Genomic DNA, 14,900 nt, shown 5'->3' on the forward strand with positions numbered 1-14,900 from the left:
TATGCGAGTGTGTGGTTTTTTGTATTGTATCATTTCTGTACATGTATATATTTGTTGAACCGATGAGCCGTAAGGCTCAAGGAAATAAAGAACTTGAACTTGAACTTGAACCCTCCATGTTTTGATAATGTCTTGGGAGAGAGTAATAATTGGGCATCTCCATGTTTTGACAATTTCTTTTGATGGAGTTATAATCCCCCTCCCCCTTCTATTTTCGGCATTTCTTTCGACATACTTTGAGTATCTTCCATTGCCTCTTATATATCAACAATTTAGGCTCATGGCATCACTGATGAGTCCCAGAAGAACGACACATCTGTATGATGTCCCTAACATCACGTTCAAGTCCAAAAGGACGAAACAGCTGTATGATGTCACTAACATCACTTACGAGTGCAAAAGGACGAAACAGCTGTATGGTGTCACTAACATCACTGACTAGTCCTAGAAGGACGAAACAGCTGTATGATGTCACTAACATCACTGACTAGTCCTAGAAGGACGAAACAGCTGTATGATGTCACTAACATCACTGACGAGTCCTAGAAGGACGAAACAGTTGTGTGATGCAGTCATTTTGGCTTTGCAGTATCTAACTCCTTTTTGTGAGTATTCCTGTCTTTGTTTACATTCATGTGTAGAGAGAATGTATCAATTCTGACTTTAATGTAAATTTATATCTCTTGTTTAACTGTTTACTGCTATATAAATGTAATGGGGAGGGTATAACATGTTTATTAATAGTGACACAATAACTTTTCTGCAGTTTTCATGGAACTTTAGCATGCCTCAACGAAGGATCCTAATCAAATACAGAGATATATATGTAGCTATGATCCTAAACAAATACAGAGATATATATGTAGCTATGATCCTAAACAAATACAGAGACTTACTATATATGTAGCTATTTATCTTTGATCTTGATATTAATTAAGTACTGAACGGACTTACTATAGTATTGACTGTATATATATATCTCATTATTGGAGTTCATATTTCCGGTAACCTTTGATGTCTTATGTAGATACGTATCCAATGTGTACTAAAATGGGCTATTCATTACCAACATCACGATCATTAGATGTTATACTTACAATCACTAACATACGTTTTAGCAAAACACTATTCAGCAATTCATTATAGTGTGGTGTATTCCAATGTGTTAAATCAATACAAAAAAAGTTTTTTCATCTCATCTTGTTAAGAGCTGAAAATAGGCTGGCACCAAAGGTAGGTTCATTAGCATGCTAGCATCCGCCTAGCTGTTCTAATGAAGTCAGAAAGCGTCAGCATCGTATATTCTTTTGTGTTTCAATCAATATCTACTGATATATATAATATATATATATACTATTTCGTAAACTCGTTAATATTTCCTTTCCTTTGAATTTCTTTCAGAACGCTCGAAACAATTGACCACACGATGAAAATCCGGTCATTGACATTCGGGTCATGAAACAATTGCCACCGAGATAATCTTCAGATAATACTGATCATTTAATTCTCCCGAGTCGTTTATTTTCGTATTAAATCGCGAGAAGTCTCATTCGCGGAAATGAATTTTTCCACGAATATTCATAGATTTTTAATATATGTATATTCAAAAAGCTTTATCGCGATAGCGAAATCAACTGTTACTGTGTCAGCGGACAAGGAAATTAAGAGATCGCTGGTATAAGATGTAATTTGTCTAATGATCGTGAGTTTAGTGTCTAATGATCGTGAGTTTAGTGTCTAATGATCGTGAGTTTAGTGTCTAATGATCGTGAGTTTCGTGTCTAATGATCGTGAGTTTAGTGTCTAATGATCGTGAGTTTAGTGTCTAATGATCGTGAGTTTAGTGTCTAATGATCGTGAGTTTCGTGTCTAATGATCGTGAGTTTAGTGTCTAATGATCGTGAGTTTAGTGTCTAATGATCGTGAGTTTCGTGTCTAATGATCGTGAGTTTAGTGTCTAATGATCGTGAGTTTAGTGTCTAATGATCGTGAGTTTCGTGTCTAATGATCGTGAGTTTCGTGTCTAATGATCGTGAGTTTAGTGTCTAATGATCGTGAGTTTAGTGTCCAATGATCGTGAGTTTAGTGTCTAATGATCGTGAGTTTAGTGTCTAATGATCGTGAGTTTAGTGTCTAATGATCGTGAGTTTAGTGTCTAATGATTGTGAGTTTAGTGTCTAATGATCGTGAGTTTAGTGTCCAATGATCGTGAGTTTAGTGTCTAATGATCGTGAGTTTAGTGTCTAATGATCGTGAGTTTAGTGTCTAATGATCGTGAGTTTAGTGTCTAATGATCGTGAGTTTAGTGTCTAATAATCGTGAGTTTAGTGTCTAATGATCGTGAGTTTAGTGTCTAATGATCGTGAGTTTCGTGTCTAATGATCGTGAGTTTAGTGTGTAATGATCGTGAGTTTAGTGTCTAATGATCGTGAGTTTAGTGTATAATGATCGTGAGTTCCGTGTCTAATGATCGTGAGTTTAGTGTCTAATGATCGTGAGTTTAGTGTGTAATGATCGTGAGTTTAGTGTCTAATGATCGTGAGTTTAGTGTCTAATGATCGTGAGTTTAGTGTCTAATGATTGTGAGTTTCGTGTCTAATGATCGTGAGTTTCGTGTCTAATGATCGTGAGTTTAGTGTCTAATGATCGTGAGTTTCGTGTCTAATGATCGTGAGTTTAGTGTCTAATGATCGTGAGTTTCGTGTGTAATGATCGTGAGTTTCGTGTCTAATGATCGTGAGTTTAGTGTCTAATGATCGTGAGTTTAGTGTCTAATGATCGTGAGTTTAGTGTCTAATGATCGTGAGTTTAGTGTCAATGATCGTGAGTTTAGTGTCTAATGATCGTGAGTTTCGTGTCTAATGATCGTGAGTTTAGTGTCTAATGATCGTGAGTTTAGTGTCTAATGATCGTGAGTTTCGTGTCTAATGATCGTGAGTTTAGTGTCTAATGATCGTGAGTTTAGTGTCTAATGATCGTGAGTTTAGTGTCCAATGATCGTGAGTTTAGTGTCTAATGATCGTGAGTTTAGTGTCTAATGATCGTGAGTTTAGTGTCTAATGATCATGAGTTTCGTGTCTAATGATCGTGAGTTTAGTGTCTAATGATCGTGAGTTTAGTGTCTAATGATCGTGAGTTTCGTGTCTAATGATCGTGAGTTTAGTGTCTAATGATCGTGAGTTTCGTGTGTAATGATTGTGAGTTTCGTGTCTAATGATCGAGAGTTTCGTGTCTAATGATCGTGAGTTTAGTGTCTAATGATCGTGAGTTTAGTGTCTAATGATCGTGAGTTTCGTGTCTAATGATCGTGAGTTTAGTGTCTAATGATTGTGAGTTTAGTGTCTAATGATCGTGAGTTTCGTGTCTAATGATCGTGAGTTTAGTGTCTAATGATCGTGAGTTTAGTGTCTAATGATCGTGAGTTTAGTGTCTAATGATCGTGAGTTTAGTGTCTAATGATCGTGAGTTTAGTGTCTAATGATCGTGAGTTTCGTGTCTAATGATCGTGAGTTTAGTGTGTAATGATCGTGAGTTTCGTGTCTAATGATCGTGAGTTTCGTGTCTAATAATCGTGAGTTTAGTGTCTAATGATCGTGAGTTTAGTGTCTAATGATCGTGAGTTTACTGTCTAATGATCGTGAGTTTACTGTCTAATGATCGTGAGTTTAGTGTCCAATGATCGTGAGTTTCGTGTCTAATGACCGTGAGTTTAGTGTCTAATGATCGTGAGTTTCGTGTCTAATGATCGTGAGTTTAGTGTCTAATGATCGTGAGTTTCGTGTCTAATGATCGTGAGTTTAGTGTCTAATGATCGTGAGTTTCGTGTCTAATGATTGTGAGTTTCGTGTCTAATGATCGTGAGTTTAGTGTCTAATGATCGTGAGTTTCGTGTCTAATGATCGTGAGTTTAGTGTCTAATGATCGTGAGTTTAGTGTCCAATGATCGTGAGTTTAGTGTCTAATGATCGTGAGTTTCGTGTCTAATGATCGTGAGTTTAGTGTCTAATGATCGTGAGTTTAGTGTCTAATGATCGTGAGTTTAGTGTCTAATGATCGTGAGTTTCGTGTCTAATGATCGTGAGTTTAGTGTCTAATGATCGTGAGTTTAGTGTCTAATGATCGTGAGTTTAGTGTCTAATGATCGTGAGTTTCGTGTCTAATGATCGTGAGTTTAGTGTCTAATGATCGTGAGTTTAGTGTCTAATGATCGTGAGTTTAGTGTCTAATGATCGTGAGTTTAGTGTCCAATGATCGTGAGTTTAGTGTGTAATGATCGTGAGTTTCGTGTCTAATGATCATGAGTTTCGTGTCTAATGATCGTGAGTTTAGTGTCTAATGATCGTGAGTTTACTGTCTAATGATCGTGAGTTTAGTGTCTAATGATCGTGAGTTTAGTGTCTAATGATCGTGAGTTTAGTGTCTAATGATCGTGAGTTTAGTGTCTAATGATCGTGAGTTTAGTGTCTAATGATCGTGAGTTTCGTGTCTAATGATCGTGAGTTTAGTGTCTAATGATCGTGAGTTTAGTGTCTAATGATCGTGAGTTTAGTGTCTAATGATCGTGAGTTTAGTGTCTAATGATCGTGAGTTTCGTGTCTAATGATCGTGAGTTTAGTGTGTAATGATCGTGAGTTTAGTGTCTAATGATCGTGAGTTTAGTGTCCAATGATCGTGAGTTTAGTGTCTAATGATCGTGAGTTTCGTGTCTAATGATCGTGAGTTTCGTGTCTAATGATCGTGAGTTTAGTGTCTAATGATCGTAAGTTTAGTGTCTAATGATCGTGAGTTTCGTGTCTAATGATCGTGAGTTTCGTGTCTAATGATCGTGAGTTTAGTGTCTAATGATCGTGAGTTTCGTGTCTAATGATCGTGAGTTTAGTGTCTAATGATCGTGAGTTTAGTGTCCAATGATCGTGAGTTTAGTGTCTAATGATCGTGAGTTTCGTGTCTAATGATCGTGAGTTTCGTGTCTAATGATCGTGAGTTTAGTGTCTAATGATTGTGAGTTTAGTGTCTAATGATCGTGAGTTTAGTGTCCAATGATCGTGAGTTTAGTGTCTAATGATCGTGAGTTTAGTGTCTAATGATCGTGAGTTTAGTGTCTAATGATCGTGAGTTTAGTGTCTAATGATCGTGAGTTTAGTGTCTAATGATCGTGAGTTTAGTGTCTAATGATCGTGAGTTTAGTGTCTAATGATCGTGAGTTTAGTGTCTAATGATCGTGAGTTTAGTGTCCAATGATCGTGAGTTTCGTGTCTAATGATCGTGAGTTTCGTGTCTAATGATCGTGAGTTTAGTGTCTAATGATCGTGAGTTTCGTGTCTAATGATCGTGAGTTTAGTGTCTAATGATCGTGAGTTTCGTGTCCAATGATCGTGAGTTTAGTGTCTAATGATCGTGAGTTTCGTGTCTAATGATCGTGAGTTTAGTGTCTAATGATCGTGAGTTTAGTGTCCAATGATCGTGAGTTTAGTGTCTAATGATCGTGAGTTTCGTGTCTAATGATCGTGAGTTTAGTGTCTAATGATCGTGAGTTTACTGTCTAATGATCGTGAGTTTAGTGTCTAATGATCGTGAGTTTACTGTCTAATGATCGTGAGTTTAGTGTCTAATGATCGTGAGTTTAGTGTCTAATGATCGTGAGTTTAGTGTCTAATGATCGTGAGTTTAGTGTCTAATGATCGTGAGTTTAGTGTCTAATGATCGTGAGTTTAGTGTCTAATGATCGTGAGTTTCGTGTCTAATGATCGTGAGTTTAGTGTCTAATGATCGTGAGTTTAGTGTCTAATGATCGTGAGTTTCGTGTCTAATGATCGTGAGTTTAGTGTCTAATGATCGTGAGTTTCGTGTCTAATGATCGTGAGTTTCGTGTCTAATGATCGTGAGTTTAGTGTCTAATGATTGTGAATTTAGTGTCTAATGATCGTGAGTTTAGTGTCTAATGATCGTGAGTTTAGTGTCCAATGATCGTGAGTTTAGTGTCTAATGATCGTGAGTTTAGTGTCCAATGATCGTGAGTTTAGTGTCTAATGATCGTGAGTTTAGTGTCTAATGATCGTGAGTTTCGTGTCTAATGATTGTGAGTTTAGTGTCTAATGATCGTGAGTTTCGTGTCTAATGATCGTGAGTTTAGTGTCTAATGATCGTGAGTTTAGTGTCTAATGATCGTGAGTTTCGTGTCTAATGATCGTGAGTTTAGTGTCTAATGATCGTGAGTTTAGTGTCTAATGATCGTGAGTTTAGTGTCTAATGATCGTGAGTTTAGTGTCTAATGATCGTGAGTTTAGTGTCTAATGATCGTGAGTTTAGTGTCTAATGATCGTGAGTTTCGTGTCTAATGATCGTGAGTTTCGTGTCTAATGATCGTGAGTTTCGTGTCTAATGATCGTGAGTTTAGTGTCTAATGATCGTGAGTTTCGTGTCTAATGATCGTGAGTTTAGTGTCTAATGATCGTGAGTTTCGTGTCTAATGATCGTGAGTTTAGTGTCTAATGATCGTGAGTTTCGTGTCTAATGATCGTGAGCTTAGTGTCTAATAATCGTGAGTTTAGTGTCTAATGATCGTGAGTTTAGTGTCTAATGATCGTGAGTTTAGTGTGTAATGATCGTGAGTTTCGTGTCTAATGATCGTGAGTTTAGTGTCTAATGATCGAGAGTTTAGTGTCTAATGATCGTGAGTTTAGTGTCTAATGATCGTGAGTTTAGTGTCTAATGATCGTGAGTTTAGTGTCCAATGATCGTGAGTTTAGTGTCTAATGATCGTGAGTTTAGTGTCTAATGATCGTGAGTTTCGTGTCTAATGATCGTGAGTTTAGTGTCTAATGATCGTGAGTTTAGTGTGTAATGATCGTGAGATTCGTGTATAATGATCGTGAGTTTAGTGTCTAATGATCGTGAGTTTAGTGTCTAATGATCGTGAGTTTCGTGTCTAATGATCGTGAGTTTAGTGTCTAATTATCGTGAGTTTCGTGTCTAATGATCGTGAGTTTAGTGTCTAATGATCGTGAGTTTCGTGTCTAATGATTGTGAGTTTAGTGTCTAATGATCGTGAGTTTAGTGTCTAATGATCGTGAGTTTAGTGTCTAATGATCGTGAGTTTAGTGTCTAATGATCGTGAGTTTAGTGTCTAATGATTGTGAGTTTCGTGTCTAATGATCGTGAGTTTAGTGTCTAATGATCGTGAGTTTAGTGTCTAATGATCGAGAGTTTCGTGTCTAATGATTGTGAGTTTCGTGTCTAATGATCGAGAGTTTCGTGTCTAATGATCGTGAGTTTCGTGTCTAATGATCGTGAGTTTAGTGTCTAATGATCGTGAGTTTAGTGTCCAATGATCGTGAGTTTAGTGTCTAATGATCGTGAGTTTAGTGTCTAATGATCGTGAGTTTAGTGTCCAATGATCGTGAGTTTAGTGTCTAATGATCGTGAGTTTCGTGTCTAATGATCGTGAGTTTCGTGTCTAATGATCGTGAGTTTCGTGTCTAATGATCGTGAGTTTAGTGTCTAATGATCGTGAGTTTAGTGTCTAATGATCGTGAGTTTAGTGTCTAATGATCGTGAGTTTAGTGTCTAATGATCGTGAGTTTAGTGTCTAATGATCGTGAGTTTAGTGTCTAATGATTGTGAGTTTCGTGTCTAATGATCGAGAGTTTCGTGTCTAATGATCGTGAGTTTCGTGTCTAATGATCGTGAGTTTAGTGTCTAATGATCGTGAGTTTAGTGTCCAATGATCGTGAGTTTAGTGTCTAATGATCGTGAGTTTAGTGTCCAATGATCGTGAGTTTAGTGTCCAATGATCGTGAGTTTAGTGTCTAATGATTGTGAGTTTCGTGTCTAATGATCGAGAGTTTCGTGTCTAATGATCGTGAGTTTCGTGTCTAATGATCGTGAGTTTAGTGTCTAATGATCGTGAGTTTAGTGTCCAATGATCGTGAGTTTAGTGTCTAATGATCGTGAGTTTCGTGTCTAATGATCGTGAGTTTAGTGTCTAATGATCGTGAGTTTAGTGTCCAATGATCGTGAGTTTAGTGTGTAATGATCGCGAGTTTCGTGTCTAATGATCGTGAGTTTAGTGTCTAATGATCGTGAGTTTAGTGTCTAATGATCGTGAGTTTAGTGTCCAATGATCGTGAGTTTAGTGTCTAATGATCGTGAGTTTAGTGTCTAATGATCGTGAGTTTAGTGTCTAATGATCGTGAGTTTAGTGTCTAATGATCGTGAGTTTAGTGTCTAATGATCGTGAGTTTAGTGTCTAATGATCGTGAGTTTAGTGTCTAATGATTGTGAGTTTCGTGTCTAATGATCGAGAGTTTCGTGTCTAATGATCGTGAGTTTCGTGTCTAATGATCGTGAGTTTAGTGTCTAATGATCGTGAGTTTAGTGTCCAATGATCGTGAGTTTAGTGTCTAATGATCGTGAGTTTAGTGTCCAATGATCGTGAGTTTAGTGTCCAATGATCGTGAGTTTAGTGTCTAATGATTGTGAGTTTCGTGTCTAATGATCGAGAGTTTCGTGTCTAATGATCGTGAGTTTCGTGTCTAATGATCGTGAGTTTAGTGTCTAATGATCGTGAGTTTAGTGTCCAATGATCGTGAGTTTAGTGTCTAATGATCGTGAGTTTCGTGTCTAATGATCGTGAGTTTAGTGTCTAATGATCGTGAGTTTAGTGTCCAATGATCGTGAGTTTAGTGTGTAATGATCGCGAGTTTCGTGTCTAATGATCGTGAGTTTAGTGTCTAATGATCGTGAGTTTAGTGTCTAATGATCGTGAGTTTAGTGTCTAATGATCGTGAGTTTCGTGTCTAATGATCGTGAGTTTCGTGTCTAATGATCGTGAGTTTAGTGTCTAATGATCGTGAGTTTCGTGTCTAATGATTGTGAGTTTAGTGTCTAATGATCGTGAGTTTAGTGTCTAATGATCGAGAGTTTAGTGTCTAATGATCGTGAGTTTAGTGTCCAATGATCGTGAGTTTAGTGTCTAATGATCGTGAGTTTCGTGTATAATGATCGTGAGTTTCGTGTATAATGATCGTGAGTTTAGTGTCTAATGATCGTGAGTTTAGTGTCTAATGATCGTGAGTTTAGTGTCTAATGATCGTGAGTTTAGTGTCTAATGATCGTGAGTTTAGTGTCTAATGATTGTGAGTTTCGTGTCTAATGATCGTGAGTTTAGTGTCTAATGATCGTGAGTTTAGTGTCTAATGATCGAGAGTTTCGTGTCTAATGATTGTGAGTTTCGTGTCTAATGATCGAGAGTTTCGTGTCTAATGATCGTGAGTTTCGTGTCTAATGATCGTGAGTTTAGTGTCTAATGATCGTGAGTTTAGTGTCCAATGATCGTGAGTTTAGTGTCTAATGATCGTGAGTTTAGTGTCTAATGATCGTGAGTTTAGTGTCCAATGATCGTGAGTTTAGTGTCTAATGATCGTGAGTTTCGTGTCTAATGATCGTGAGTTTCGTGTCTAATGATCGTGAGTTTCGTGTCTAATGATCGTGAGTTTAGTGTCTAATGATCGTGAGTTTAGTGTCTAATGATCGTGAGTTTAGTGTCTAATGATCGTGAGTTTAGTGTCTAATGATCGTGAGTTTAGTGTCTAATGATCGTGAGTTTAGTGTCTAATGATTGTGAGTTTCGTGTCTAATGATCGAGAGTTTCGTGTCTAATGATCGTGAGTTTCGTGTCTAATGATCGTGAGTTTAGTGTCTAATGATCGTGAGTTTAGTGTCTAATGATCGTGAGTTTAGTGTCTAATGATCGTGAGTTTAGTGTCCAATGATCGTGAGTTTAGTGTCCAATGATCGTGAGTTTAGTGTCTAATGATTGTGAGTTTCGTGTCTAATGATCGAGAGTTTCGTGTCTAATGATCGTGAGTTTCGTGTCTAATGATCGTGAGTTTAGTGTCTAATGATCGTGAGTTTAGTGTCCAATGATCGTGAGTTTAGTGTCTAATGATCGTGAGTTTCGTGTCTAATGATCGTGAGTTTAGTGTCTAATGATCGTGAGTTTAGTGTCCAATGATCGTGAGTTTAGTGTGTAATGATCGCGAGTTTCGTGTCTAATGATCGTGAGTTTAGTGTCTAATGATCGTGAGTTTAGTGTCTAATGATCGTGAGTTTAGTGTCCAATGATCGTGAGTTTAGTGTCTAATGATCGTGAGTTTAGTGTCTAATGATCGTGAGTTTACTGTCTAATGATCGTGAGTTTAGTGTCTAATGATCGTGAGTTTAGTGTCTAATGATCGTGAGTTTAGTGTCTAATGATCGTGAGTTTAGTGTCTAATGATTGTGAGTTTCGTGTCTAATGATCGAGAGTTTCGTGTCTAATGATCGTGAGTTTCGTGTCTAATGATCGTGAGTTTAGTGTCTAATGATCGTGAGTTTAGTGTCCAATGATCGTGAGTTTAGTGTCTAATGATCGTGAGTTTAGTGTCCAATGATCGTGAGTTTAGTGTCCAATGATCGTGAGTTTAGTGTCTAATGATTGTGAGTTTCGTGTCTAATGATCGAGAGTTTCGTGTCTAATGATCGTGAGTTTCGTGTCTAATGATCGTGAGTTTAGTGTCTAATGATCGTGAGTTTAGTGTCCAATGATCGTGAGTTTAGTGTCTAATGATCGTGAGTTTCGTGTCTAATGATCGTGAGTTTAGTGTCTAATGATCGTGAGTTTAGTGTCCAATGATCGTGAGTTTAGTGTGTAATGATCGCGAGTTTCGTGTCTAATGATCGTGAGTTTAGTGTCTAATGATCGTGAGTTTAGTGTCTAATGATCGTGAGTTTAGTGTCTAATGATCGTGAGTTTCGTGTCTAATGATCGTGAGTTTCGTGTCTAATGATCGTGAGTTTCGTGTCTAATGATCGTGAGTTTAGTGTCTAATGATCGTGAGTTTCGTGTCTAATGATCGTGAGTTTAGTGTCTAATGATCGTAAGTTTAGTGTCTAATGATCGTGAGTTTAGTGTCTAATGATCGTGAGTTTAGTGTCTAATGATCGTGAGTTTAGTGTCCAATGATCGTGAGTTTCGTGTCTAATGATCGTGAGTTTAGTGTCTAATGATCGTGAGTTTAGTGTCTAATGATCGTGAGTTTAGTGTCTAATGATCGTGAGTTTAGTGTCTAATGATCGTGAGTTTAGTGTCTAATGATCGTGAGTTTAGTGTCTAATGATCGTGAGTTTAGTGTCTAATGATCGTGAGTTTAGTGTCTAATGATCGTGAGTTTAGTGTCTAATGATCGTGAGTTTAGTGTCTAATGATCGTGAGTTTCGTGTCTAATGATCGTGAGTTTAGTGTCTAATGATCGTGAGTTTCGTGTCTAATGATCGTGAGTTTAGTGTCTAATGATCGTGAGTTTAGTGTCTAATGATCGTGAGTTTAGTGTCTAATGATCGTGAGTTAGTGTCTAATGATCGTGAGTTTAGTGTCTAATGATCGTGAGTTTAGTGTCTAATGATCGTGAGTTTCGTGTCTAATGATCGTGAGTTTAGTGTCTAATGATCGTGAGTTTAGTGTCTAATGATCGTGAGTTTAGTGTCTAATGATCGTGAGTTTAGTGTCTAATGATCGTGAGTTTCGTGTCTAATGATCGTGAGTTTCGTGTCTAATGATTGTGAGTTTAGTGTCTAATGATCGTGAGTTTAGTGTCTAATGATCGTGAGTTTAGTGTCTAATGATCGTGAGTTTAGTGTCTAATGATCGTGAGTTTAGTGTCTAATGATCGAGAGTTTAGTGTCTAATGATCGTGAGTTTCGTGTCTAATGATCGTGAGTTTAGTGTCTAATGATCGAGAGTTTCGTGTCTAATGATCGTGAGTTTCGTGTCTAATGATCGTGAGTTTACTGTCTAATGATCGAGAGTTTAGTGTCTAATGATCGTGAGTTTAGTGTCCAATGATCGTGAGTTTAGTGTCTAATGATCGTGAGTTTAGTGTCTAATGATCATGAGTTTCGTGTCTAATGATCGTGAGTTTAGTGTCTAATGATCGTGAGTTTAGTGTCCAATGATCGTGAGTTTCGTGTCTAATGATCGTGAGTTTAGTGTCTAATGATCGTGAGTTTAGTGTCTAATGATCGTGAGTTTCGTGTCTAATGATCGTGAGTTTAGTGTCTAATGATCGTGAGTTTCGTGTCTAATGATCGTGAGTTTAGTGTCTTATGATCGTGAGTTTCGTTTCTAATGATCGTGAGTTTAGTGTCTAATGATCGTGAGTTCCGTGTCTAATGATCGTGAGTTTAGTGTCCAATGATCGTGAGTTTAGTGTCTAATGATCGTGAGTTTAGTGTCTAATGATCGTGAGTTTCGTGTCTAATGATCGTGAGTTTAGTGTCTTATGATCGTGAGTTTCGTTTCTAATGATCGTGAGTTTCGTGTCTAATGATCGTGAGTTTCGTGTCTAATGATCGTGAGTTTCGTGTCTAATGATCGTGAGTTTCGTGTCTAATGATCGTGAGTTTCGTGTCTAATGATCGTGAGTTTTTAGTGTCTAATGATCGTGAGTTTAGTGCATATGCTGTGAGAGTAGAGATTATAATTATCTTTTCATTTTTGCATGTTTCAGGATGTTTTATTGGAATCATCTTCAACAAATCTAAAATTTGAAGAACAAACCATGTGGCATTGTCTTATGATTGACATTTACATCCGCCACAAAAGTACAGTTTTATCTGTTTAAATTACAAACTCTCTCACCATGTGACGTCACATTTACTGCGAGATTATAACGTTAGTTTTAAAAACTATAAAAAAAAAAATGCCGTCAACGTGATGGACATCTCATAATGAAATAACGTCGAATTTATTGATGTGCACATGCACTTTGTAAGCGTTGCCAACCAGCGTTACAGTCCTGTAGTGAACGTGACAGCGTGTTTGAAGCTTCTGACAAAAGACGCTAAATACTGTGCAGATTTTATGCCAAATGTGTTTTAATGTGACAGCAGATAATTAATTTTCAACAAGCAATTACTCTCTGTGACTCTTTTATGAGACAATAATTTAACGAGGACATTATTCCAGAAAATGTATATTTGTGTTGTTGTTGAAGTTATTTGCTTAACTGCGTATCGTAATCGTTATGGAGAAGAAATGAGTGATTTTATTGTCACAGAATGTGGTATTCCCAGTGTGGTCAACATGTGTTCTCCGAAAGGAAATTTCCCTAACATCATTTCACGCTAGAAACAAGAATCAAAGCCCATCTCCCAAGAGGAGCCTGATAACTTGTCAGAATTGTGTTGTAGTTTCTCAGAGGTCAACTTCACCACTACCTTGATTTTTAAGTAATTGTTTTCTGGAGCAGTTGTTGTGTCTTTAATAAACAATAAGGATACAATATTTTCTTAATTTTTGCTGATATTTTTTTCCGTACACTGTTTCACAGGCTGCATATAACCTAAAAGAGTAAACGTAATTTCTAAAAAAAAAAAAAAAAAAATGAATAATACCGGTCACTTATACATACTTTGCATAGGCCTTCTCTACAAGAGATACCCAGAACTCGTTTGGATCTGATGAATGAGCAAACAATATTTCTCCATCCACAGTGGGTAATCGGTCGTCAATGTAAATATCAATCCACTTATCGAACTGCCAGAACCGGCAGTGGAATCTGCCGTCATACTCGGGTGTCCCGAACGTATTGTCACTCGGAATTATCTGGAAAAATACCATGGTTTGTCACAAACACACAAAAATACAATGGTTTGTCACAAAAACCCAAAAATACCATGGTTTGTCACAAAAACCCAAAAATACCATGGTTTGTCACAAACACCCAAAAATACCATGGTTTGTCACAAACACATGTGAAAAGTACATGTAAACAAGTAAAAACATACACGATTTGAAGCGTAAATAAAACCATATTTAAAATTTCGAATCGATGGAATCATGGCAACATATGCTTCGAAAGAATGATCTTCTCTTCTTCATCGACAATATAAGAATTATCTTCTCTTCTTCATCGACAATATATGGAAAAAACTGATATGAATACGATAGTAAGTAGATGAATGGACATGTAAAAAAATGAGAATGGAAGAAATATTGTTTAAGATTAATGGTCAATGGTTATTTTTCTATTTGCATCACGCTGCAGAATAATTCTTGTGATTTTAAAGCCTTTACATTTCCCGTGTTAGCTAATAGATAAAGCCCTACGTCTTGGGAAGGTTTCGACACAGAACACTTACTAGACACATTCATTAGCAACAAACAAACCATAAAGGTTTCCGTGTCTGGTTGTTTTAAGTGCCTTCGATAATTTTGATGCGATACCTTTCTAACATGGTCGCAATTAAAAATGCAAGAGTAAATCACTTTCATGCCTTTTGTCGAACCAACAGGAAGTACAACAGAATTCCCGTGAGAAGTACAACTAACAACAAAGACGTTGTAATTACTACACGCATTACCTTCTCATCTTAGCTTACCGATCTATCGATATCTGAACAAGGTACATCGTTTGACTTGGTTCAACCAAAACTTTTCATTTTATAACGAGTAAAAGAGAATGACAAGACAATGAACATATTTTTGGTAATTATTTTAAATACATATAAAATCATCAAAAGAAGAAATTTAGAGCGACTGATATGAAGTTTCTCGACTCTTTGCTACTACAAAGAATAATTTGATATATTTAGAATGGCTATCAACAGAATGACAAATTGTGATGTCCTAAGTAACACAAACTACTATTATAATGTTTGTTTCTGCTACTCATTAGCAGTCATGAGCGCCGTAAAAGGATTTTTCCTGTGGAAACATATAAATAAAATAGATAAATAGCATAAAGTTATTGAAAGACAACAAATCTTTATACAATGAATATAAGGTAAAAGTAGGAAATAAATTCACTGAAAGTATCTCATCGTTAATCAATTTGCGAGATAGCTAGGTACTGTAAAGT

At 36.9% G+C, this 14,900-nt stretch overlaps 1 protein-coding gene across 1 annotated transcript in view; it reads right to left on the minus strand.

Annotated features, from left to right (window-relative positions):
• The window catches only part of LOC117334650 (calpain-9-like), a 60,414-nt gene that overhangs the window by 21,869 nt on the left and 23,645 nt on the right, over nucleotides 1-14,900 (minus strand). Inside the window, exon 4 of the mRNA XM_033894391.1 lies at nucleotides 13,452-13,645. Coding sequence (XP_033750282.1) covers nucleotides 13,452-13,645 — 194 coding nt within the window. The remainder of the gene's footprint in view (nucleotides 1-13,451; nucleotides 13,646-14,900) is intronic.

This window comes from Pecten maximus, chromosome 9 (assembly GCF_902652985.1).
Source record: "Pecten maximus chromosome 9, xPecMax1.1, whole genome shotgun sequence".
NCBI lineage: Eukaryota > Metazoa > Mollusca > Bivalvia > Pectinida > Pectinidae > Pecten > Pecten maximus.